The sequence below is a fragment of the Equus przewalskii genome, chromosome 25, assembly GCF_037783145.1.
Source record: "Equus przewalskii isolate Varuska chromosome 25, EquPr2, whole genome shotgun sequence".
NCBI lineage: Eukaryota > Metazoa > Chordata > Mammalia > Perissodactyla > Equidae > Equus > Equus przewalskii.
In genome coordinates this window covers 10,428,750-10,453,171 of record NC_091855.1, presented here as the reverse complement: position 1 = coordinate 10,453,171, position 24,422 = coordinate 10,428,750, and the positions used below count along the sequence as shown (strand labels likewise).

Here is a 24,422-nt window from a genome sequence, read left to right as displayed (position 1 = left end):
ACTACAGGGAGATAGTGTCAGAACTGAGGTAAACTGTAGGACACTCAGCTGGTGTCCGAGACTTGCTCGTTGGTGTGGGGAAAAACCTCCACACATTTGGTGACCAGAAGTGTCAGAAGTGAAGTGCTCCCTGTGAAGGTAAAAGACATGACCAGGGAAGAAACACACAGGAGAGAAGAACTGGATTTTCTCCACACAGGAAGGAAAAGACTGGAGGTTTTCCATTTACAGTTGTCTATTATGATTATCACCTAATTCTAACCTTTAGTGCGATGTAGAGACCACTTTTTTAAAGAGGGGTGTAACTTACCTGACGGTATCGAATGAGCAAGTAGTCAGTTATTTATAAGAATGATCTGATACCAGAAAGAAAAATGCCATTATTCTGAAAGAATTTGAATCATTTCTTGGAGATTATCTTACTAGGACCTGACCTCTGTAAGCATTTATGTGTTACGTATATGTGATGTTGAGGAGGCGTTTTAAATAATAAAAACAAAATTAAAGTAACAGAACAGTTTAAATGACATTTGTTAGGAAACTGTATAGTTTGACTGTTGAAACTGAAGCACTTACTTCTTCGCTGACAAATTTCCACTCCTGCTTAAGCTCTTCACACCACATCTCCCACTCTTTAGCAGCTTCCAGCAAACTCAGCCATTTCTCCCACAGAGCCGACGCGGTTCTGAACAGACATACGCCATCGCTGTCTGTGCATGCAGGCCTCAAGTGTCTGAGGACCTGTCGTAGTTTCATTAACTCTTCTTTGGTTGATATGAGATTTGATACCAAGGCCTTAAGAAAGAAAAGAAAAGGAATAGGAAGGATATAATGTCTATTAATTTTCCTGGTACTTATAAACTATTTTAAATCTTGAACATGTAATAATTTTAAATCATCCATAAATATTACATGATCCATTTTTTAGGCCCTTTGGAAGCCAGTTTGAGACAGATGAGAATTATCTATGTACTATTGTAGTGTACATGAATTTGGAACTATGGGGACAAATAATGTCCCATAAACCAATTTTTCCAAGTAAGAATGTGTTTCAAAGGCAAATATCCTACCAGTTCATTTTATTTTAATGTAAGTCTCCTGTATTACTAGGTATTAATTTGTACAATACTTAGTGTATCAACCACCATTATTTAGGTTTTTTGTTCTTGTGTTTGTTTGTTTTGGGGTGAATGTTAAGCACAAATGATTTAGAATGTTCTCACCCAAATCCTAATAACATAATACCATAAATTCTAACACACGAAAATAAGCAAAAATTAAAATTGCTTTGTAACAGGGTATAAGAAGTAACCAGAATCTAGCACTCATGACAGCTGCATTAAGTTCTCTGTCATTGATCCAGCAACGTCCAAGAAAATAACACGAGAGGTAAAGGTTTAGAAAGAGCAATCAATAAGGACAGTACACTACTGGGGAGAGAACTGTCCTGTGAACCCAACTGATTCATTTTCTCAGAACCGTTGTTCTTTTGGTTTGAGGAATTCTCTGGAGTGTACCACTCAGGTTAAAGATTTCTCTGGGTCACAACAGAGGCAAATTCCCTGCTGCCTCCACCTGCTCTTTCTGCCAAGTTTTTGTGCACAGTCTTACTGGAGATTTGCAAATACTGGTACCTTGCTCTGTTCCAAGTGCTCCAAAGCTTCTTTGTAAGACACGGGCAACGGGGACATGGCCTGCCCGAGAACCGTCTCCATTTGGTTGAGATTAGTGTAAATTTTCTCTTTAATTTTTCTATAGCATTTGTAATTCTCGAGACACCTAGTGAGGCACAGTTAGAAAAAAGGTGATATTACATTTTATTTAGTGCAATAAACTCTGAACTTTCCAGAATGAATTCTGAACACAATAAAAAACAGACTGTAATTTCTTGTTGCTATTCAACCTATTTCAAAAATTTTTATTGACTCCCTCCTCCTCCTCATGGGCACTTGCACGAGACTTTAATGCGAACTTTAACAGGCAGATAAGACTGTTCTCAAAACACCCACCTTGGAAAACTGCATTCTTGAACACTGCTAATGAGGTGTTAAATTGGTACAGTTCTTGTAGAAAACCAGTTAGCATTAAACATGCTCATATCTTTTGACCCATTAATTCAACTTCTGCAATTTATCTTAAGGAATTAATCCTAATATAAGGAATTTATCCTAAACCTGAAAAAGAACCTTTTGCACAGTAAGACCTTCTTACTTATTAGAGTATTAATTAAAATGGCAAAAATTGGAATACACTTTATGTGTAACAAAAGGCATAGTTAAGTAAATTACAAGAATCCATTTTATAAAATATTATACAGCAATTACAATTACTTTTATGAAGTTTGTGTCACTACAAGGAAAAGAGCTCATGCTCAAAGTAAAGGAAAAGCAGCATATTTCTTATATGGCATAATTTTGTGATATATTAAAAAACTCTATGAGGGCCAGCCCTGATGGTATAGTGGTTAAAGTTCAACGTGCTCTGCTTCAGCAGCCCAGGTTTGGTTCCCAGGCGTGAATCTATGCCACTCATGTGTCAGTAGCCATGCTGTGGTGGGGACCCACAAAGAAGAACTAGAAGGACCTACAACCAGACTATACAACCATGCACTGGGGCTTAGAGGAGGGGAAAAGAAAAGAGAAAGGAAGATTGGCAACAGATGTTAGCTCAGGACAAGTTTTTCCCAGAAGAAAAAACAAAGCAGCACTATGAATAAAATTATGTTTACAAAATAGATATAGCGTAAATCCTACACTGAAAACAATTTAAAAATCAACATCAAATATATATTTTTTCAAATTATTAAAACCCAATAATAAACCAGCAAGTAATTAAGGAATATTCAGAGGTCTCAAACTATGTAAAAGTGGAAATACAGAGAAATAAGCTGAGCTCTAGGGCCACTTTTTCACTTTGAGGGGATTTGCTGAGTTTCAGTTTTGTTGACCTTCTCCTGGAATGGGGACAGAGGAGAAAGCCTGGAGCTCATCTCAAGATGGGTGTTTCATAGGAGACCCTCTCTGTAAAGATATCTATAACACATGTACCACAAAGGACCAGACTCCAAAATATAGAATAAATCGCTCAGATCAATAAGAAAAAGATGAACAACCCAATAGAAACTGGGTAAAGGCTTAAATAGGCATTTTTCAGAAGAGGAAATATGAATGACAGAGAAATATTCAAAAAGGAGGTTCAAATTCATTAGCAGTAATAGCGATGCAAATTAAAGCCACAAGGAAATATCACTTCTCACCCATCAGACTGGTAAAAATTAAATCTCATGATATCAAGTGGTGGCAAGGACACAGGGCAACTGGAACACTGATATGCTGCTGATTTGAGTAGAAAGGGGTAAAATCATTTGAAATGAAAAATTTAAGGTGTGCATACACTTTGACCTGGCAATCACAATCCTAGGTACATATATACACAAGGGAAGCTCTTGCATTTAAAAATGTTCTTAGTAGCACTGTTTGTGAATGCAAAAACTGGAAGCAACTCAAATGTCTACCAATAATTGGGTGACTGAATTCTACCACAGCCAAGAATGTGAGGGGTCAGCCCCATGGCTCAGTGGTTGAGTTCGTGTGCTCTGCTTCGGTAGCCCAGGGTTTTGCCGGTTTGGATCCTGGGTGCAGATATGGTATCACTCATCAGGCCATGCTGAGGTGGCATCCCACATGCCACAACTTGAAGGACCCACAACTAAAAAAACATACAACTATGTACCAGGGGCCGTTGGGGAGAAAAAAGAAAAATAAAATCTTAAAAAAAAAAAAAGAATATGAATAAACTTCAGGATCATAATGATGAGTTTGAAAAAAATGAAGTCGCAGAAGAATACACATACAAGAAAACAGAACACAAACACATAGTAAAGATATTTTTAAAAGCAAGGAAATTATCAATAAAAAACTTAGGATAATAGTTACTTCTGAGTAGAGAGGGAAGGGGCCCACAAGAGAATTCAAAAGTCATGATGTTTATCTTTGAACCTTTGGGTACAAAGCTGTTTGTTTTATCATATGCAGACTTTTTTAAACATTCTGTTGTACGTACTCAATATTAAATAAGAAATAAATATAATAAAGTATTTGCCATGGTTTTCTTTACAGAGTGATTTTTGGGGTACTTTTCCAAAGGATTTCTAATGTGTACATTAGTTATATTTAAAAAAATCTGTACTTTGGTCTTAAAGCATTACCTTTAGAAAGAAGAACCTACCTTTCTATTTCGGCCTCCTTTACTTTGCCCGCCTCTCTCACGGCTGCGTTCTTAGAAACTAATTCCTGTAAAGTACACTGAAGTTGTTGTTTGGCTTCAGGGCTGGATACAGCCTCCAGTTTCTCGGTGAGGTCCTGAATGTCTGCTATTGTGGATTCCAATTCCTCTTGTTTCTGGCGAGGCCGCCCTAGTGCTTCTTGTGGGTTATCAAGGTCTACTCTATGGGATGCAAAGATGGCTTCAAAGGCAGCGATGATCCTCATCGCCCTGGTGACTGCTTCATTATAGTGTGTCATATTTTCATGAGCATCATTCAAGACATTCTGGTGAAACAGGAGATTAAATGCTGTGACAAAATTGTCAAACGTTTGGGATTTTTGTCATTCATGAATTTTTGTGGTGCATTCGTAACATGTCTCTGGGTCTTCTAAGAGTTAGCATCCTAACTCTTTTATTTTTAGTTTGACCATAGCATACTGGTATTTAAAAATGAAGAACTTTAATTGCATAAAGAAAAATTGTTTCCAGATTTAATAAGAAATCTAATCTAAATTCAAAACTACATCTCATGAATGTCTAATGATATATGTTTCTGCTCTAGAACTCATATTAGACTATGAATTAAAGAAAACAATTAAATATATTTAATGTATATAACCTTAGTCAATATTTGTGGGGGAAAAAAATGAAAACAAACAAAAACCCACAGACCTCTTGTGTTTTAAAATTAATGGCTCTGCCACTAACTTTAGTTTTGAACACAACACTTAATGTCTCCAGAGCCCAGTCTTCTCATTGAAATAACAAACAGTTGAACTAAATGGCTTTAAAGGGCCCTTCCATTCCAGCTCTAATCATATTATTTTGGGGATTTATGTACATTGTTTCTTGAAACTGCATTAAAAACAATAAAAAAGTACTCAATTTACTCCATATTTGTAAAGTACCAATTTAAAGAACATATTAGAGTTCACAATCTTAGTTTATATTTTGATAGCATTTATACTTTTCAAAATATTTCAAATATATTATCTAATAACTCTGAATTAAAGAAGAGAGTTAATTTTCCCATTCTATAAATTCAACACGACAATTCAGAAAACAGTGAAAGGCATTGTATGAAGCACTGTGTTCCAATGATGTCTAAGACATCTACCCTACTATTGCAGGAAAGGAGGGAGTATGTTGGAGTTGCTCTGCAACAGAGGTCAGCATATTTTTCCTGTAAAGGGTCTGACTAAATATTTTAGGCTCTGCAGGCCATCTGGACTACCATAATGACTCAATCCTGTTGTTGTAGCATGAAAGCAGCTGTAGACAATCCACTAAGGAATGGGCATGGCTGTGTTCCAATAAAACTTTATTTATAAAATCAGGCACTGTGGGCAATTTGGCCCACGGGCCTTAATTTGATGACCCTGCACTAGAATCAGACAGATCTCAACTTGAATCCTGGTTCTGTTAGTGTTACAAGACCCTGAGAAAATGAATGTTTCTGAACTTCAATTTCCTTATTTTAAAATGAGGCTAATAATAGCACCCACCTCCCAGAGTTGCTGTGACAATTAAAGGTAAAGCGTTCAGCACAGTGCCTAGACATTGTAAATCCTAAGTAAATGTGGAGTTATTATTCTGTGTTTCTCTACACCATATTTCTTCCACCATGCCCTACTCTTTCTAAAAAACAAACAAAAAAACCCAAACTTTGTCCTGAGCTCAACAGATGCTACAAGGAATATAGAAATAAAGGTGTCAAACTCATCTTCTTCTAAACTATAAGACAAAGAATTTAGATGTAGAATGAGTCGGGATTATAAACCAGCCCATTGCAATTCTTTAAATGGCTATTCTCCTGTAGAGAATTTTCCTGTGGAACCTGTAACTTCTTGAGAAGTGCAGACATTAACTAGATTAAAACATAAAATCATGACATAAAGATAAATGAATTAACCACTGAATTAAAAAAAAAAACTTACTGTGCGCAAATCAAGACTTGCACTAAGCTGCATGTGAAGATCTTCAATGTCACGTAGTTTTGACTCCGTATCACTGGCTTCAAAAGAGTTTTCTTCTCTTTGCTTCTCAGCAACAGTCACAGCTCTAACGCTACATATTTCTGCCTGAACTTGTTCTTGAAACGCTTCACAATGATCCTTTTCACTTTGAATATGTTCGGTTTTCAAACTTATAAGTAAAGGCTGCTGTAACTGAGATTTTATCTGATTTAAAACATGTAAGGAATGTTCCAGTTTGTCCTGAAAATTCTCTTCATCCATTTCTTTCGGTTGGAATTCTAGTGCTATGTTTTGGAGAACTGTGCGCAATGTACCATGTTCTTCTACATACAGCTTTATTTGTAGTATTTCTTTCTCTTTGAATGAGTCATCGAAGGCTTTATTTTCACTTAATTTCTCTATTATCTCATGAGACAAGCATATGGCTTTCTCTATTTTCTGATTCAAAATCTGAGCATTGAGCAGACTGCTTTCTGATGAAGTATTAGGCGTTTTTAGTACTGCTTCAGCCCTTTTCTTAATTTGCAAATCCACAGCCCTCAATTCACTTAGGGATGCTTGATATTTGCCATATTCTTCCACAAATGTGTCCAATTGCTTAATTTTTTCTTCAAGTTCCTTTTCTTTTTGAAATACTAGAGTTTGCAACTGGTCAAGTTGTGAACAATCCCAGTTTAGTCCTGCACAGTCAAACACTTCTTTAAGTTTCAATACTCGTAAGATACTAGATTGAATACCAGCGAGTCGGTCTTTAAGATGATAGGAGTGCTCTTTAACATCTTGATTTACTTCTTGATTTAGCAGCGGTTCATTGTGCTGTATATTATCAACCTCCTTCTGAAGTGCAGATGTTTTTTCATGGAATTCTCTGTAAAAATTTAGCTTGTGTTCTACTTGATTATGTTTAGTCTGAATGAATCTTTGAGTTCTGTTGGCTCTAGTCTTAAGATTTTTCAACTGATCATCCAGAAATAATTTTTCAAACACACTTAGATCCTTATAGATGTCTGTTAGTTCCTCAAGACATGCTGAGAGTACACTCTCAATTTCTCGCAATTCCTTCTGAGAAGTTGTCAAAGTGACACGCTGATGTTCCAGTTCAGTTTCTGTGGAAGTTGTTTCCATTTGGGGGATTATTAGTGTTTCATTTCCTTGAAGTGAAAGCTGAACCTTCTCTATTGATGCAACAAATTTGCTTCTTTCTTCCAATTTAAATTCTAATTGCTGTGATCTTTGAGTTGATTTTAAAACTAGCATTTGGTATTGATTTTGTAAGTCCTGTAGGAGGTTATTTAAATCATCGCTCTCATGTGCTGTAAAGTTAGGAATGTTATCTTTGACCTCTTTGACCAATGACTCCACAGCCTGCTGCTTATCCAGAATGCCCTCATGTGTCACCTTGCATTTTCTGATCTGTAAAAGAATGTTGTCTGGGAAAAGGGAAATGGTAGGAATGAGTTCACCTAACAGATTCTTGACCCACAAGATAGTCTCCTTCATCTCGTTCCTTACATCACAATTCTTGATCTGATTTTCCACTTCTATGTTTAATGGCTCCAATGCTTCCAATTGCCTCTGCAAATTATTTATCGCATCTTCCAAAATCTTCTTTTCTTTTTCTCCCCAAATCCTCTTCATCTGAAGTTCAGTTTGCCCCTTCAAAACAGAAAATCTATGCTTGATAGTGTGGAGTTCAGTGGCCAAGGCAACTATGCTTTGCTTCTCTTCCTGTTCTGGAGAGTTCAGCCTTAACAGTAAACACTGCTGCTGCTGCTGCAGACGAGTCTCCAGGTCTTGAATCCTACTCATGAGAAATGTAAATTCATCGTGTTCCACTACTTGTTGAGTATACTTCTTTTGGACCAGTTGTTCCACTTGTTCCCAACTATGTTCGAGTTGCTTGATCTGGCTTTCCAACAACTTCTTATCCATGTCAGTCAGACAGTTTGATAAATTTTCCCATTCTATTTTCACCTTGCTTAAAGAGCCTTTCTCTTTTTCTATTGATGCCAGGAATTTTTTAATTTTGTCCAGATAGGTTGCACTGTCTAGTGATCCCCTAGAAAAAGAAGAAAAATGGAGCTTGTTAATATCTATTATATATCCACATACAGTTAGAGGTCATTAAAAGAAATTAATTCTACTTTGAATTCACAGAAGATTAGATTGTCTATAAGAGTACTCTGTCCTTAAAATAAAAATCAGAACCTCGCACAAAGGTTAGTCTAGGACTAAGAGAAATTACTACTACATCTAATCCATTTGTTACCATTTTTCCAACAATAATGATAAAAATGCTGACCAAGAAGGTGTAAGCATCAGGCTAATCTTTTTAATATAAAACTGTTTCCTCAAGGGATATCACTGGAAGTAAACCTCATTTAGGCATAAGTATAAAATAAAATAAACATTTTTAATAACAAGAAAGTGTTTATACATTAAAACTATATCTACAACCATTTGCCATCATTTTCAAAGCCAAAAGAAATGCATATATTTTTAAAGAAGTCATTACAATACATACATATTCACTATGTTCCAAATGATTTAAACAAATTATGCTGATACTAAACAATTGTATATATGTTTCTCTCCACCCCTGAAGTTTAGAATACATTCTTGACAAAAAGAATACTGAACTCCATAGAACTTAAACCTATTTTGCAGATATTTATACTGTGAATTAATTGTTTAACAGATTAATTTGTAAAATTCATTTAATTAAAAAAATTAATAAACATTTTTTGCATGAAACCAACCGATTTTCTTAAATGGCTTCCATATGGAATTAATTTCCATATTGTAGTATGAAAATCATAATATCTTTTCATGGTATAAACTCATAAAACTCTGGGCCTGTCCTAGGTAGTGGAGGCTGTGTTTGAGTAAAATGAATGAAGTCCTAAATTCTTAACACTTACACTTTTAGACTTTCCTTTTCTGTCAACAAGGCTCTCATCAAGGATTCAATTGCAGCAAGGCGTTCCTGAAAATCTTTAAGGCAGCAATATTGGCTTTCTTTATTTTTCTTCAAAGTAGCAAGTGCCTGAAGCAGACTGTCCAAGCGGTGCACTGAATGCCTTGCCCTGGGCAGAACCGAGGCACCTGCTTCTGTTTCGCTGAGGGATTCAGTTTCTTCCAGTGGTTCAATGGCTGCTTTCTTTGCTTCCAAGTGGGTATACAGTTCCTATAAATAAGTCAAGAAAATCAGTAAATACACACTCATTCACTCATTCATTCATTCACTCATTTTCTTTCCCTTCCTCCTTCCTTCCAACACACATTCTGGCCCAAGAAGACGTTTTAAATGTTTCATTTGCACACACAGAAACCCTGACATTTAAAAGACTTCTCACTAAAATCTGGGTAAAATCTAGAGTAAAACTCACCATTGGGCTAGCATTTAATAGCAGTTAGATCACCCTACCATGTTAAAGGGTTCTGTAATGCCCAAAGGAAGATTTATCTTATTTTTATTATTTACAGGCATCACCTCTTTTTCCTGTTTTAGATACAGGTTTACAGTTATGTAAGCTTAGTTAAAATTGTAGGGGTAATCTTTAAAAACACAGCCATGTATTGGCCTTTCAGATTACTTTGCATAGCTATAAGTACATAAACACACAATTACATCTATGTAAACACAGTTGTAAAAACAAAGAAGGAGTACCCCCAAATGCTGATAATTCGGAGAAATAAAAGGAATTTGTCAGAATCAGAAGAATACATACGACTGAGAAAAGGAAAGATGACAAGTCAGAATCTCCAAATTTTGTTACTGAGTAAGTAAGCTTTTAGGCACTTTGTGAAAGAGAAAGAAGACTAATGTTCATTAAACTCTTCCACGTTTTAAACGGAAAGATTTATACAACTTACTGATTAGTACATAATTAGAGTGACCAAATTGATCATCAGGCGAAGGTTAAATAAGACTTTTCACTCTGCCCAAGCAAGTTTTTGGTAATTAAAATATATTGTATTGCACTGGATAAATGATGCAATCATGTTGTCAGTGTTTTTCTTGCTTCCATACCTCTATCTCTTTTAATTGTTCATTTCTTAACATAACATCTAATTCTAAAGGTTGATTTTGCAGCTCATTGACTTTCTGCTCATCTTCAGTGTTTTTCATGATTTCTTGAACATTGAGAGAAACTTGTCTTGACAAAACCATTTTCACGGCTGAATTCTGAAAACATAAAAAGATTAATTGCTGAATAGCCTATCATCCAAATAAATAATTTTTCTTGATGAAAATATTTCAGTTTCTTCTTTTTACTCAGATTGAAGACTGTTAAAAAGGACACATGGGCACTACCAAAGATGATTTTTCCATATAATATTTAATGCCAATGTTGGTATCCCAAGAAAAATGAACCTCCTTTCACAAGATAATATAGGATCTAGCTTTGCTCATTAAGATACCAAGGCATCATCTATTGTCTTAAAGAAAGGAAACAGCTATAGGGAAAAGCTAAAGTTCCAAAGTTTGTACTTAGTATTCACCATGATGCAGAGGACAGGGCAAATAATAGGCATTCAGTATTACCTATTGGTAGTTTAAAATAAGTTGAGAGATGGAGGAAACCCCAAGATTCCACAATATTAAGAATGAATTAGGCCTTAAACCATCAACAGCAAGAATTCCAACCTAGGTAAGGCAGAACAGCTTATGTATGGAGTAATTTGATCTTCTGTGAAAGCTATAAGAACTTGAGGTTCTCAATAGGGTACACAGAGATGGCTTCTGCATTCATTTATTCAGTCTTTCAACAAATATTTGTTGAGCACTTACATGTAGCACGCACCAACCATGCCAGTAATTTTCAAACATTTCCATTATTTTGCTAAGGTATAATTTTTTATTTTCTAGTTACTTTATAAATAAAATACCATTTAATTTTGCCATATGCTTTCATGTCAGTAAAATCTTTGAGGTCTCAAGTCTGTGAGTAAAATGTGTCCACATCCCTAAACAAGGGAGAAATTAAAATACCGCCTAGATAGTAATGTAAGATGTTAACAACAGGGGAAACTAGGTAAGGGATACAGGAGAACTTTCTGTCCTGTATTTGCAACTTTCTGCAAATGTAGAATGATTCTAAAATTAAAAGTTTATATAAATAAAACAGCTACTGTCTAGAGCTTCACCAATACTAACTGGTAAGAAAATTCAGCTGACCAGTGTTGCTGGTTTTGAAGTACTTAATTGGCACTTAGTCACTTCTTTAAAAAGGCTGCAAATGATTGAAATGATTTTGCAAATTTCCTCCAGTTCCAACAATTTATTCATGAGAACTACGGTTAAAATCTACATTGACAACAGCATCTCAAGTGGAAAGATTGAGGAAAGCTGTGAGAGGAATAAATAGAAGTGCCACAACACAGGCTTCATGGACGCATGAGTGCTCTTTGCCATGAGCCACGGTCATATGAGGTGGATGCCTGCCTCCTTTCCACTCGTGGTTACTGTTACTGAGAGGAACCCCACAAATCCACCTGCAGAACAAGAGCACCTGAGCTGAAGGCCTAGCCCCAGGAAAACCTTACTTGTTATTAATCATCTACTCAGAATTCAGAGCCCTTGGTCTCTCTTACCTGATGGACTAGTGACTTGAGGACCAGCAACATTTGTAATGTGCCATTTGTAATCTACCTTGAGTCATCAGAGAGAGCATTCTGAAAAACCTGAAATCACCCCAAACACTACTTGTTTACCAACTCCAAAAGCCACGTTTCTACCTTGGCGGAGAACCCAACAGAATCCCTCAAACGAACATTTGAAATTTGAAACATAACATTCCTTTGCTCCTGACAGAGAGGTTGGAACTCAAGGTCCTGATTGGCTCCTGGAAAGATTCTTTCGTAACCAGTCATCCTGTGGGCATCACCCTTGGCTGTATTTTATTCTGATTTTGCATGATCATTTGAAATATTTTATTTTAAATTATAAAGTATTCAAACATACTTAAAAGAACAAAATATAAGGGATATTCATTATCCATAAGACAAACATGTGACAATTTTCCATATTAAAAATTGAAAGCCCAGTCTTGATCTCTTTTTCATTTCTTCCTCCCCAGAACTAACCACTAAAGTCCCCACATTCACGTTTTTACACTTTTACCACACATATTAGTATTCATACAGTATTGTTTGATGTATTCTTAATTCTTATAAAATTGGATTCATGTGTGTGTCACTTTATAACTTGTTTTTCTCCACTCAGCAGCATGTTTGCAGATACCCATGGTGACAGACGTAAATGCAGTGCAGTCATTCTGCTGTCTGCAGGAACATGATTTATTTATCTGACACGCTACTATGGACAATGCCATTGTCTCCAATTTTTCCTATTATAGACATTGCTGTGATAAACACCCATGTGTAAGTATTCTTGCACATATGCGTGAGTTTCATTGGAATGTTTTCCTAGAACTGAAATTACTCCTTTTGATTCTCAATAGATAGTTATGAGTTGTTCTCCAAACTGAATAACAGTTTTTACTCCCACTGGCACGGTAAAAGAATTTGTATTTTCCCTAATCCTCTCCGATATTTGGTGCTAACAGACTTTAATTTCTGCCAATATAGTGGGTATAAATTTGATATAATTATTGTTTTAATGGTACTTCCCTGACGGCTAATAAGACTGAGCAACTCTCATATGCTCATTGGCCGTAAGAGTCATACTTTCTGTGAATTACTTTTGCATCTCCATTTTCTATTTTTTATTGGGTTGTTTGTAACTTTTGGTGTTTTTTCATATTCTGGATACTAATCTAACAGTTTCATGCATTGCAATTGCCATCTTCCACTAGATTGTCTTTAAACTTTGTATGTGGTGTCTTTTGCTGAACAAGAGTTTAAAACTTTAACGTAGTAGAATTTATCAATCTTTTTATTTTGGCTTCTCCTTTTAGGGCCTATTTAAGAAAGTCTTTTACACCCTGAGATCACAAAAATATTCTTTATATTTTCTTGCAAAGGTTTTAAAGTTTTTCTCTCCACATTTATGTTTTTCTGTAACATACTTTTGTGTGAGGTTTGTGATAGGTAAATTCAGTCTTTGTCTGAATGTAGGTATTTTGCCTCACTGGAGAATGATAGTTCAGCCGGATATCAACATGTAGGTTGATAACTATTTTTCTCCCAGCCCCATGAAGATGCTATTACATTGCCCTCTGACTTTCAGTGTTGAGAAATCTGTTGTGAACATAATTGTTCTTTTTTCTCTGGCTCCCTTTGAGATTCTTCTTCTTGGCTTTGGTGATTTACTATGTAACTATGATGTATTTATGTAATAATTTATTTTTATTTAGGCTGTTCAAGGCTCTTTGTACTTCCTGAAACTGAGGATTCATATATTTCCTCATCTGGAAAATGCCCAGCCTTGCTTTTCCTCCATTCTCTCTATTCTCTCCTCCTAGAACTTCTATCAGAATTGTGTTAGACCATCTCAGTACAGCCTCTGGGTCTCTTAAATCTCTTTCTTATTTTCCGTATCTTTACAGCTGTGTTGGGTTATGGGTAATTTTCTCAGTTGTATAGTCCAGTTAACTAACTCTCTCTTCAAGTTATGTCAAGTTTGCTGTTTGACATGGCCAGAGCAATCTTAATTTCAATGACTTTTTTTAAATTTATTAAAGTTCCATATTGTTCTTTTTCAATTCTTCCCTTTTTTCTCAAAGCATTTTATTCTTTCCTTATGACTTCAAATCCTTCTTTTACATCACTAATCATTTTACACACGGTATCGTATAACACCTTTCAGACCGCTGCATTACCTCCCTTTCTGAGTGTATTAATTCCTCTCATTTGTGGTGAGGAGGATCTTCCCTGTGGTGGAGTGTTCCTTTGTCTTACTGATCGACTGATTCTAACTCGCCATTATCAGACTTTTTTTTAGTCTGCTGTGGGAATCCCTTAGGTCTGACTGGTAGAAATGACCCCTTTATGTAGATTTGTGCTTGCTTCTTCCAGGTACCCCAAGGCAATACAGAGATGGAGAGAGATGATGATAGATAGATAAATAGATAAGTATAGAGACTGATTTTATGTCAATTTCTTGATTTGAACTGCTCCACAATGCAAGTAGTATAGATTTGGACTCTAAACCTATTTGAGATACAGGTTTGGTTTAGATTTCTCACAGCAGATGTTTTCTTCCCACCTGCAGTTAGAACAAGCCAGTCCTGGTTCTTTCTCTGGGTTAGAGACTTGCTCGTCTACCTTTCTCCCAGGGTACAAGCTTTTCAAGGGGCCATGTCTTTCCGGAGTATCTACTCCAGTGCTGGCCTCTCACAAGCCCTTGTGGACTCTAAGCCCTTGGACATCTGACTCTTTCCCTTCCCCACTGCTCTTAGAATTTCTCCTTAAAAATAAAATCTATGATTGGCATAAACTTAAGACAAAGCATAACTTTTAAACAGTGTACACTTTGAGTCTCTAAGCATAAATGGAATTTTCAAAGTTAACAATAAATTTAAGGTGGAAAATTACCATTCTATCAAAAGCCTGGTTGAGTTATATTGCCACTTCTGTTTACTTTAAAAAAAAAATGTTACTTCTTTTCAACCACATATCTTTCCTTAGAGTTTGGTCTGTTTGGAAAAGAATAGGAAGCGAAAGAAAGAGATATATGATCAACTCTCCTTAAGCACAGGACCATGACATTTTCATCTTTATGTCCCTTAATTCACGAAGTAAACATCTTACTCTAACATTTAAAACATCGAGCTTTAAATAATTGAGCATTGTCTCTGGCTTAAGAATTAAGTCAACAACAGCCTCACTATCCCTTTTCCCATTCAGGAGCAATTGCCCCATCGCTATGACAATTCTATGACAATGAGAAGCTCAAATCCATCACTCATACCCTGCCAACAGTAGGACACTGTCACACAAGCTCTAGAGGATACATTTCTTTCTTAAGAATTCCAAATGAAGCAGTGAAAAACAATTCTAAGCATAAGTATATATCATCACCATTAGAGACAAAACAGAAAGGCAGATCAACATAGTCCCAGAGGCTGCCTCTCTCTCTTAGCATAATGTCTAAAATGTTGACCTGGGGGCTGGCCCCGCGGCCGAGTGGTTAAGTTCGCGCTGCGCTGCAGGCAGCCCAGTGTTTCCTTGGTTCGAATCCTGGGCGTGGACATGGCACTGCTCATCAAACCACGCTGAGGCAGCGTCCCGCATGCCACAACTAGAAGGACCCACAATGAAGAGTGTACAACTATGTACCGGGGGGCTTTGGGGAGAAAAAGGAAAAAAAATTAAAATAAAATAAAATAAAATAAAATAAAAAATCTTTAAAATGTTGACCTGACCTGTAAGGCACTCTTGATTGAGTCAGCCACACCTACCTCTCAGGCCTCATCTCTGTCGCTCTCCTCTGTCCTCCACCCTCTAGGCAGTGGCCTTATTTCAGTTTCTGAAACTCCTCGTGCTTTCTCCCACCACAAGAGGAAATTCTATATCCTCTGTCAAGAACGCTCCCAACACCCAGCCCTGAGCTCTGTTAACTCCAACACTTCCAGGCTCAGTTCAAATGCTGCTTCTTTAGGGACGCTCTCTTCTGACGACAGTTCAGGTCAGACTCCTTTATTGTAGACTATCAGGGAAGTGTGCCCCTTCCCTTAGTTCCTGGAATTTGACTCTCCTTAGTCAATTAGTTGATGAATGTGTGTCTCCTCCAGACTAGAAGCTCTCTGAGAATAGAGACCATGTCTATTTTGCTCACACTGAACCCTTATTGCCTGGTCAATAAATTCTTACTGAATGGATGTACAAATGAATTCATATTGGAGAAAAAAATAAGAGAATTTTACTTAGTCTTCAATTGTCAAAATTTACAATTTGTGGCTTATAGAGTCGAGTTGCAAGAAACTGAGGACCTGTCAATCTAGCCATTGTTGACCAGACACTTTGGCTAGAAATGACAGGAACAGGATTTCATGAGAGTAGAGAAGATTTGAAACACCCACAAGAACTAATAAAGGGTCCACTGAGGTCAGACAGTACATTATCATATTAAACCTCAAATAACGACCCAGGTGTAACACATTTGGTAGAATGGTGGGCTAAATCCCGAGCATCAGACTGGGCAGAAGACACCTGGGTTATAGTCTCGGCTCTGCTACAATGAAATCTTGGACAATTAACATCTCTGACTTGAATTCCCTCACCTAAAACACAAAGGTTAGGTAAGAAATTTACTACGGTCCCTCAGCCTATGTCAGGACTTTGGAGAATGTTCTCAAATGCATGCTGCTCACAGATGTTAATACTATGTACACTATGTAAGTCACCTGTCCTTTCAAGGAATAAATCTTAGATTGTGAAAAGTACCTCTAGAGTATTTGCATGATTTGCATGCTGGCCAGAAAGAGCAAAGTACACTTTGAAGACAGAGTCAACATGGCTCAACCATTACAACTGTTTTCTACTGAGTTACCAGGATAAACAGCACCAGAATAGACATCATTCACCCCAGGACTGAAAACTCTTTCTCCAGTAAGTGGTTTTCCTTCTCGTTCTAGTACTGACTCCACCGTGTTCTGGTCACTCACCCACAGCTAGACATCTTGCACGTTTTGCCTGTATTTGTGATCATTCACTTTCCAGGATTTCTCTATGGATGCCTCCTTAAACACTGAAATTATAAATGCTCAGAAATTTTTGAAAAGAACAAAAAACGATTCAGATGTATAACAGTTATACCTAATGACAAGGAAATTAAAGAACTATAGATAATTTTTTTAAAGCAATTATGTCATATAGGTTGACATTTGGGGAGGATGAAGTAAGAAAGATCATTCAATATCAGTTAAGCTGTAATGTTGCTTCATGAGTTTTTAAAAAAATAATAAATTAAGAATGTATTAGTTTCCCTGTGTTTCCTCTTTATCATTTCCCTTTATGGACACAAAATCTTAAGAGATGAATCAGTCCTCACTTTTTATCATATCCTAATTTGTTACTTGCCAGCCCTGGTGGTCTAGTGGTTAACATTCAGTGCTTTCGCCACTGCAGCCCAGGTTCATCTCCTGGTCAGGGAACCACATGGCCCATCTGTCAGGTGTCACATCATGTTGGTTGTGTGTTGCTGTGATGCTGAAAGCTATGCCACGGGTATTTCAAATACCAGCAGGGTCACCGGTGGTGGAAAGGTTTCAGTGGGGCTTCCAGACTAAGACAGACTGGGAAAAGGACCTGGCCACTCACTTCTGAAAAATTGGCCATGAAAACCCTATGAATAGCAGCAGAGCATTGTCTGATACAGTGCAGGAAGGAGAGAGGATGGCGCAAAAAGATGGAGCAGGGTTCCTCTCTGCTGTACACAGGGTCACCAGGAGATGGAATAGACTCAATGACACTAAAAAATTTATTTGACTTAACTTACATAAAAATTTTTTTAACAGTAATAAAAATTTAAAAATAATTTTAATGAGCACGTTTCCGTGCGTGAGTCCGGGCGAGACGAACCGCCGCCAGCGCACCGGCTGACATCACGCCGCAACCGTGAGCACACCAAGCCGCGGAAGACTGGCCAAGCGAACGTGCGTCGCCCGCACACGCGCACGGGTGAGATCAATGCACACAAGTTGTATGCGCGTGCGCACACACAGCCCGGGATGCGACGGGACGGGTCACGTGGTAGTATCTGCCAGAAGGAGACCTCCAAAGCTTGGCCATCAGGGAAGCGCCTCCACCCTTTCCAAAAATGCCCCGGAAGTGCCTCCGTCCTCAGTAAAGATGGCCGTAACCCTTGACAGGAGGGAGGCGGGGCTGCGCCTGCGCAACAAGTTCAGCGGGGAAAATGGCGGATGACAAGGATTCTCTGCCCAAGCTTAAGGACTTGGCGTTTCTCAAGGACCAGCTGGAGAGCCTGCAGCGGCGTGTGGAAGATGAAGTCAACAGTGGTGTGGGCCAGGACGGCTCGCTGTTGTCCTCCCCATTCCTCAAGGGCTTCCTGGCTAGCTATGTGGTGGTGAAACTGAGGGCATCAGCAGTATTGGGCTTTGCCGTGGGCACCTGCACTGCCATCTACGCAGCTCAGGCATATGCTGTGTCCATTGTGGAGAAGACATTAAGGGACTATCTGCGGTCACTGTGCAAGGGACCTGACTAGCTCTGGATGCCATGGGGGAGGCAGGATGAGCACCTGGGGCCTGCAGGTGGAGGTCTTTCAAGCACAGACACCATTTCTGGCTTCCTCGGCTGTCACCTGTTTGCTGTCTCCAACTTTCCTGCCACCTTCATCCTTGCTTCCCTTCCTTAAGAGGGTGGACAGTGGCTCTTCAGCCAGCACCCTGGACTCCTTCCCTCCCTAATCCCATGGGACTGGGCCAAAGACTGCAGCTTCTAGGGCCGGCAGCCCCTTTTCCAGCCCTGATTGTGGAGTTTGCAGCTGACTCTGATCCTCAGTATTCTCTCTGGTGATGTACCATGGCTCCTCCCTCCTGGGAGCTGGCTCCATAACTTCATTTTCCCCAAATGTGTCACAATCCCCACTGCCTCTTGCCATTTACACAGGCCACCCAGGGTCTGGTGTGGGCATGAGTGTAGAGGATGGGGGTATGCCAGGCCTGGGCCATCCCAGGCAGGCCCGCTGGACCCTGATGCTACTCCTGTCCACTGCTATGTATGCTCCCATGCCCCATTGTTGGCACTGTGCCGTGTGGACGGCCCGAGTGCCCTTCCCGCCCTCCTCAGCTGTGCTGCTGACTGAGCTGACCAAGCTGCTCTTGTGTACTTTTCCTTTCCTGGTGGGCTGGCAGGCATGGCCCCGGGGGGCCCCACCCTGGCGCCAGGCTGTCCCCTTTGCACTATCAGCCCTGCTCTACGGGCCTAACAACAACCTGGTGATCTATCTTCAACGTTACATGGACCCCAGCACCTACCAAGTACTGAGCAATCTCAAGATTGGAAGCATGGCCCTGTTCTACTGCCTCTGCCTCCAACACCGCCTCCCTGCACGCCAGGGCTTAGCACTGCTGCTGCCCATGGCAGCAGGGGTCTGCTATGCAGCTGGTGGCCTCCAGAACCCTGGGAACCTCCCTTCTGGGCCCCCTCCAGCAGCTGCTGCCAGCCCCATGCCCCTGCATATCACTCCACTAGGACTGCTGCTCCTCGTCGTGTACTGCCTCATCTCAGGCTTGTCATCCGTGTACACAGAACTGCTCATGAAGCGGCAACAGCTACCCTTAGCCCTTCAGAACCTCTTCCTCTACACCTTTGGTGTGCTCCTGAACCTAGGTCTGCATGCAGGTGGCGGCCCCGGCCCAGGCCTCCTGGAGGGTTTCTCAGGATGGGCAGCACTCGTGGTGCTGAGCCAGGCACTAAATGGATGCTGCATGGCAGCAGCATCACATGGCTCTTTGTTGTGTCCTGCTCACTAGTGGTCAACGCCATGCTCTCAGCAGCCCTGCTGCGGCTACAGCTCACAGCTGCCTTCTTCCTGGCCACGCTGCTCATTGGCCTGGCTGTGCGCATGTACTATGGCAGCCGCTAGTCCCTGACCACCTCTACCCTGACTCCTGACCCTGTAGATTGGACGCCACCCTCAGAGTCACCTCCCAGCCCTCCCCACCTCTCACCTCAGCAGCCCTGTAACAAGTGCCTTGTGAGAAAAGCTGGGGAAGTGAGAGCAGCTGGGTTAGTCTCTAGAGGTGGGTGGATGAAGGCATACCCCTGGGAGACTTGAATAGTGGGTTTGGTTAAGTAAACGCTTAACCCCCCCAAGTTCTTCCAGACTAAGGAATTGGAGGAGCGTCAATACCTAGACCTGAGAAATGACCCCATCCCTGATGGAGAAGATTCCCTGCCTCATCCTGCATGAATGCAATTGCTTAAAGTGGGGCAGAGCCAACAGTTGGCTTTCCTTGCCTACTGTGGTCACCCTAGGAAACCCACTGCCCCCAGGCTTGGTGATGGCTGCCATGGCCCAGCTATGGTGCATGACTCCCCTATAGGGATACTCACCTCCCACTGTCATGCAGGATAGCCCAGTTGCCACAGATTACACACCATCACCCAGGCCGCTCTGCCTAGCTGCCATAGCTCCAGGAGCACCTGGAGACAATGCCTCCTGCTCCCTCCCACAGTGCTGCTCTCCACAGCCAGCCTTTGTTCTGGAAACCCCAGAGAGGGCTGGGGCTTGACTCATCTCAGGGAATGTTGCCCCTGGGCCCTGGCTTAAGTCTACACTCCTGACCCCTCTGCTCATCCCAAGGGCCCTCTTGAAGCCCACTGTCCCCTCTGTGGCTCCTAGGAGGTACCATCCTTCCCCCCTGGGTCCTGCCCCAGACTAGCAGTGTCCCAGCCCCCAACAGCCTAGGGAAGCTCTACACAGAGTGACCTGGGACCAGGCACAGGGAAACTTGTATAGCTCAATCACTGTCTCTAACTGCGTAAGCAATAAGATATTAATAAAGTGTTCTGGGGTGTAGATGGTACCTACAATTGACCATGATAAAAAAAATAATAATTTTAATGATCACAAATGATCAATAACTCATCATTCAAGATTAAGTAAAAACAATAAATTTAAAAAAATTCATATTCTTGGCTTATGATCTTTATATAGTTTTCAATTTACTCTATTGAATTTGGAGGGTCACAGCCAAAATGAGTCTGAGAAGCTAATTTTAAAGTTATTCTTTAATTACTGTTTAAAAAGTTTCCTTTACACATACAACCTCACGAGTCTCACCCACAGGGCCCTCAATCCTGTAAGACATATTTCCTTAGTGGTATCTAACACTGTGGGATTTATAAAAAGTCTTTCCTCATGGCCAGTGAGATGCTCTGTCGGCATTTAACATTGTTTTACACATTCCTAGAAAATCCTGTCTGGTTCCTCTAATCATTCACACAGTTCTGTTCCAGGAAGACAACAGAAATGCATGTTCTCTTCACTCCTGTTGATTATGTATTCCACACAAAGATGATGAGAATTCACACTGGAATGGTCTAACCTTCGCTATTATCCCACTGGACCCCGGACTGTGAGAGGCTGCCTAACAGGGAGACCCTTTCAAATATAGTTTCCTGGATGGCTCTTTGTCTGTGACTTTTCCATTTCAATCTGTAAACTATGAGAAAGCACTGTAACAAGCCCCAGGAAAATGTACCCATTTGGTTGTTTAGAATGAAAACAAAACAACATTCTTCTTTCTTCCCCCCAGGGAAAACTAGGAGGCTGAATGTTGATATTCTCACACCGAGTGATCTGACAACATTGAAAAACACATTTGCAGTATGGGGTTAACACAAGAAGAAAAAGAAAGGAAGCTATCCTTTCAAACATCTCTGATTTCATTATAAAATCAACCAAAAAAAAAAAAATACGGTTCTTGGATTTTTTCTGAGAAAATGGGTAAAGCACATTTACTTTTCTTTTGCCTTTTCTAATTTGCCTTTGTGCTCTTGACCCAAGAAACTGAATCTGATTACATATCAGAGAGAATAATAAACCTAAATTGATGACTGACATTTTAACAGATGAACAGTAATATTTCACCACTGAAATCGTGGACAGTTTTCTAAGGGCTCTTTTTACAAGTGGGCGTCATAAATAGGCAGCATATTGAGGGTTTAATTATGAAATCAGAAGGCTTGATTCACGACCCTCTTTTCAGAGCCCAGCACCTCTTCATTCTCAGATGCGATGTCTTAGAGTTGCAATCACAGGCACTTACCTTGTTTATTTCCCCGTCTTCCTCCAACTCTCCCACCACAGCTGAGTTCTGAGTGGACTCCTGCACGGCAGACGTGACCTGCCTCTCGCTGCCTGCCAGAGACACCTTTTCTTTCTTTTCTGTTGAGCGTTTTGATTTGAGAATGCTGTGGAGACAATTTTCTGTCTCCTGCTTAGCAGATTCAAGTCTGTTTTCCAAATCTTTTTGTTTACACTTAAGAGATTTTATATCATCTTTAATAATCTTCTGTCCCGCTGAAGATGTATTTTGCTTGATGGATTTTGCTAAAGCTACAATGGTTTCTAACGCGCCATCTTGTAAACTGAGTCTATCCTCTAGTTCCTGTGAGTGGAGGAAAGATCGTCACAAAAAGTATTTCTGTTCAGTGATCACTAGAGTTAATTCACTTTTGTAAATCACAGCACATTCTGCTTCACTCGTGGAAAGTATAAAAACTTATCAACTTCTATCACAAAGAAGAAACTTTGGGCAAAACTTAAACCAATGTAGCATCACAGATCAAATTCTCCAACAGATTTTAGAAGATATTAGAAGTTTATAAGAAGTAATTAAGACAATCTTCACAAAGCATTGAAAAGAATGAATTATTTAGAATGTGCCCATATGGCTCTAGTGTTAATATTTAAAATTCGGACCAAAGCTGAAATCAATCTTTCTAGTGCAATATCTTAAATATAGCAGGGACTTGATACTTACTAAATGCATGAATAAATGAAGCTAATTTGAAAACTCAAGACTCAAAAGGAATTTGAGGCACGATAGCAGCTACGGATGTTACTGTTGAAACAGAGTAAGTCTTAAAATTACTAGGTGAACTATGTAGTATTTAATTGCCACTATCCTAATGGACAACACAATGAATATTCATTCATTCAACTAACAGCAAGTAGTACGATAGATTTTGAAGTTACATAGATGAGTAAAATACAGTGCCTTCAAGTTCCTATAGTCTATCAAGAGAAACACAGAAGTAAACAGACACGTGTAATGGAATGTGAAAAGATCTATGCTGACAAATACGCACAGGTCATTGAAACATCTTAAGCTGGAAGAAGGGAGTTCTAGATTGCATTTTAGAAAGATCCTCGGCAGCCATTGGGAAGTTGCACCAGAAAGGGTGACACCCCAAGCAGGGAGCCCATTTGGAAGTCTAATCTGTGAGATGAAGGCCTGTTCTACAGCAGCCATAATGGGGTAATGGGGGAGGGACAAATGGTAGAGATATTTCAGAGGTGAAAGAGACAGCACGTGGTGTCTGACTAGACTGGGGAGTCTGGGAAAGGATACCCAGGTTTCCACCTTGGAAGCCTGGAGAGATGGTGGAGAGACTCATAGAGTCAGAGGATACAGGAGAAAAAGAAGGCTCACTGGTAGGGAGCTGGGAGATGGAGAAAGGCAAGAGGATGATGAACTATTTTCTAGACATGCTGAATTACAAATAACTGAGAGACATCCAGGTAGAGATGTCTAGTGGGGTCAGAAGACCTGAACTGTGGCCCCTCTCTGTCATTTAACTTGCGTGACCTTGTAATTCCTCACCTCTCCAGAACTCAGCTTGTTCCTGTATAAAATGAGAGTCTGAATCGATATGGCCTCTGAGATTCCTTCCAGCTACAGCACAAGGCTATATTTTAATTTTTCAACAGGAGCCTGTGCTCCTCAGAGTGATGCTCATGTCTTATACTTTCCTCAGTGTCCGTGGCATGCAAACAGCACCTTGGACAGGATGAGCCCTCAACATTGGTCAAATTATCACTGTTAGAAAGGGAGACAGCCCTGTCACACTGTCGGGCCATTCTGGAGGAGAAGTTTTGCCTGATTCCTTGGTCTCTAAAAGGAAGAGATGGGAAATTCCCAAGCTCATGCCAGCAGTGCTGTCCTGAGACTCACCCCGTGAAATCTCCAGTCAAGAAACTGTGAAAGAAGTAGTTAAGAAAATGCTTTACTTTGTTTTCTTCTGGAAGACACCACTCTACCTGTTTATTGGTTGTGCAAACAGAGAGAATCCCGGGAATGTGTTCTGAGGATGTGGGTAAAGGGTGTAATCCTCAATGTATACAGCTGGATGTTGGAGTGAGGATGAGAATTTGGAAGCTCTACATCTTGAGAGAGCTCTACCGTAGGACATGAGTATGAAAATTACTGAGGTAAAAGTTATACAACTCCCACCCACCCACAAAGAAGAATGCAAAGCTGAAACACTTCCCCCAGGTCTCGTTGCATTCGATGCGTCCTTTGACTACCTAGTATCTCCCAGAATCACTGTGCCGTGTCTAAAACAAAGGTCTCCAGGAGCTACAGATTGGTCATGGGTGGAATTGTCTCTGAGGATCCAGAGTACAGGGTACTGTTCAACTCAAATTATAAATGGATTTGGTCACTAAAGAAGAACATTCCCATTTTTTATGACTGCTCAGAACTTTAATTACCTAATAGTCATCTGAATAGCACT

General features: G+C 39.8%; 2 protein-coding genes and 1 pseudogene across 9 annotated transcripts in view; 2 read left to right on the top strand and 1 right to left on the bottom strand.

The window, feature by feature from the left end:
• The window catches only part of SYNE2 (spectrin repeat containing nuclear envelope protein 2), a 296,791-nt gene that overhangs the window by 130,609 nt on the left and 141,760 nt on the right, over positions 1–24,422 (bottom strand). For 7 of the 8 annotated variants that reach the window (XM_070592938.1, XM_070592939.1, XM_070592940.1 and 4 more), the window contains 7 exons: positions 21,950–22,291; positions 10,276–10,431; positions 9,164–9,429; positions 6,204–8,301; positions 4,228–4,550; positions 1,635–1,779; positions 577–795 (listed from right to left, as the gene is read on the bottom strand). In XM_070592938.1, the coding sequence (XP_070449039.1) occupies positions 577–795; positions 1,635–1,779; positions 4,228–4,550; positions 6,204–8,301; positions 9,164–9,429; positions 10,276–10,431; positions 21,950–22,291 (3,549 nt within the window). The remainder of the gene's footprint in view (positions 1–576; positions 796–1,634; positions 1,780–4,227; positions 4,551–6,203; positions 8,302–9,163; positions 9,430–10,275; positions 10,432–21,949; positions 22,292–24,422) is intronic. The other variant, XM_070592944.1, reaches the window with a different exon arrangement.
• On the top strand, positions 16,332–18,554 carry LOC139079239 (SLC35A4 upstream open reading frame protein-like). The gene has a single exon (XM_070592950.1). It carries the CDS (start codon positions 18,067–18,069, stop codon positions 18,376–18,378), a length of 312 nt encoding a protein of 103 aa, XP_070449051.1. The 5' UTR covers positions 16,332–18,066; the 3' UTR covers positions 18,379–18,554.
• On the top strand, positions 18,689–19,761 carry LOC103554329 (probable UDP-sugar transporter protein SLC35A4; annotated as a pseudogene).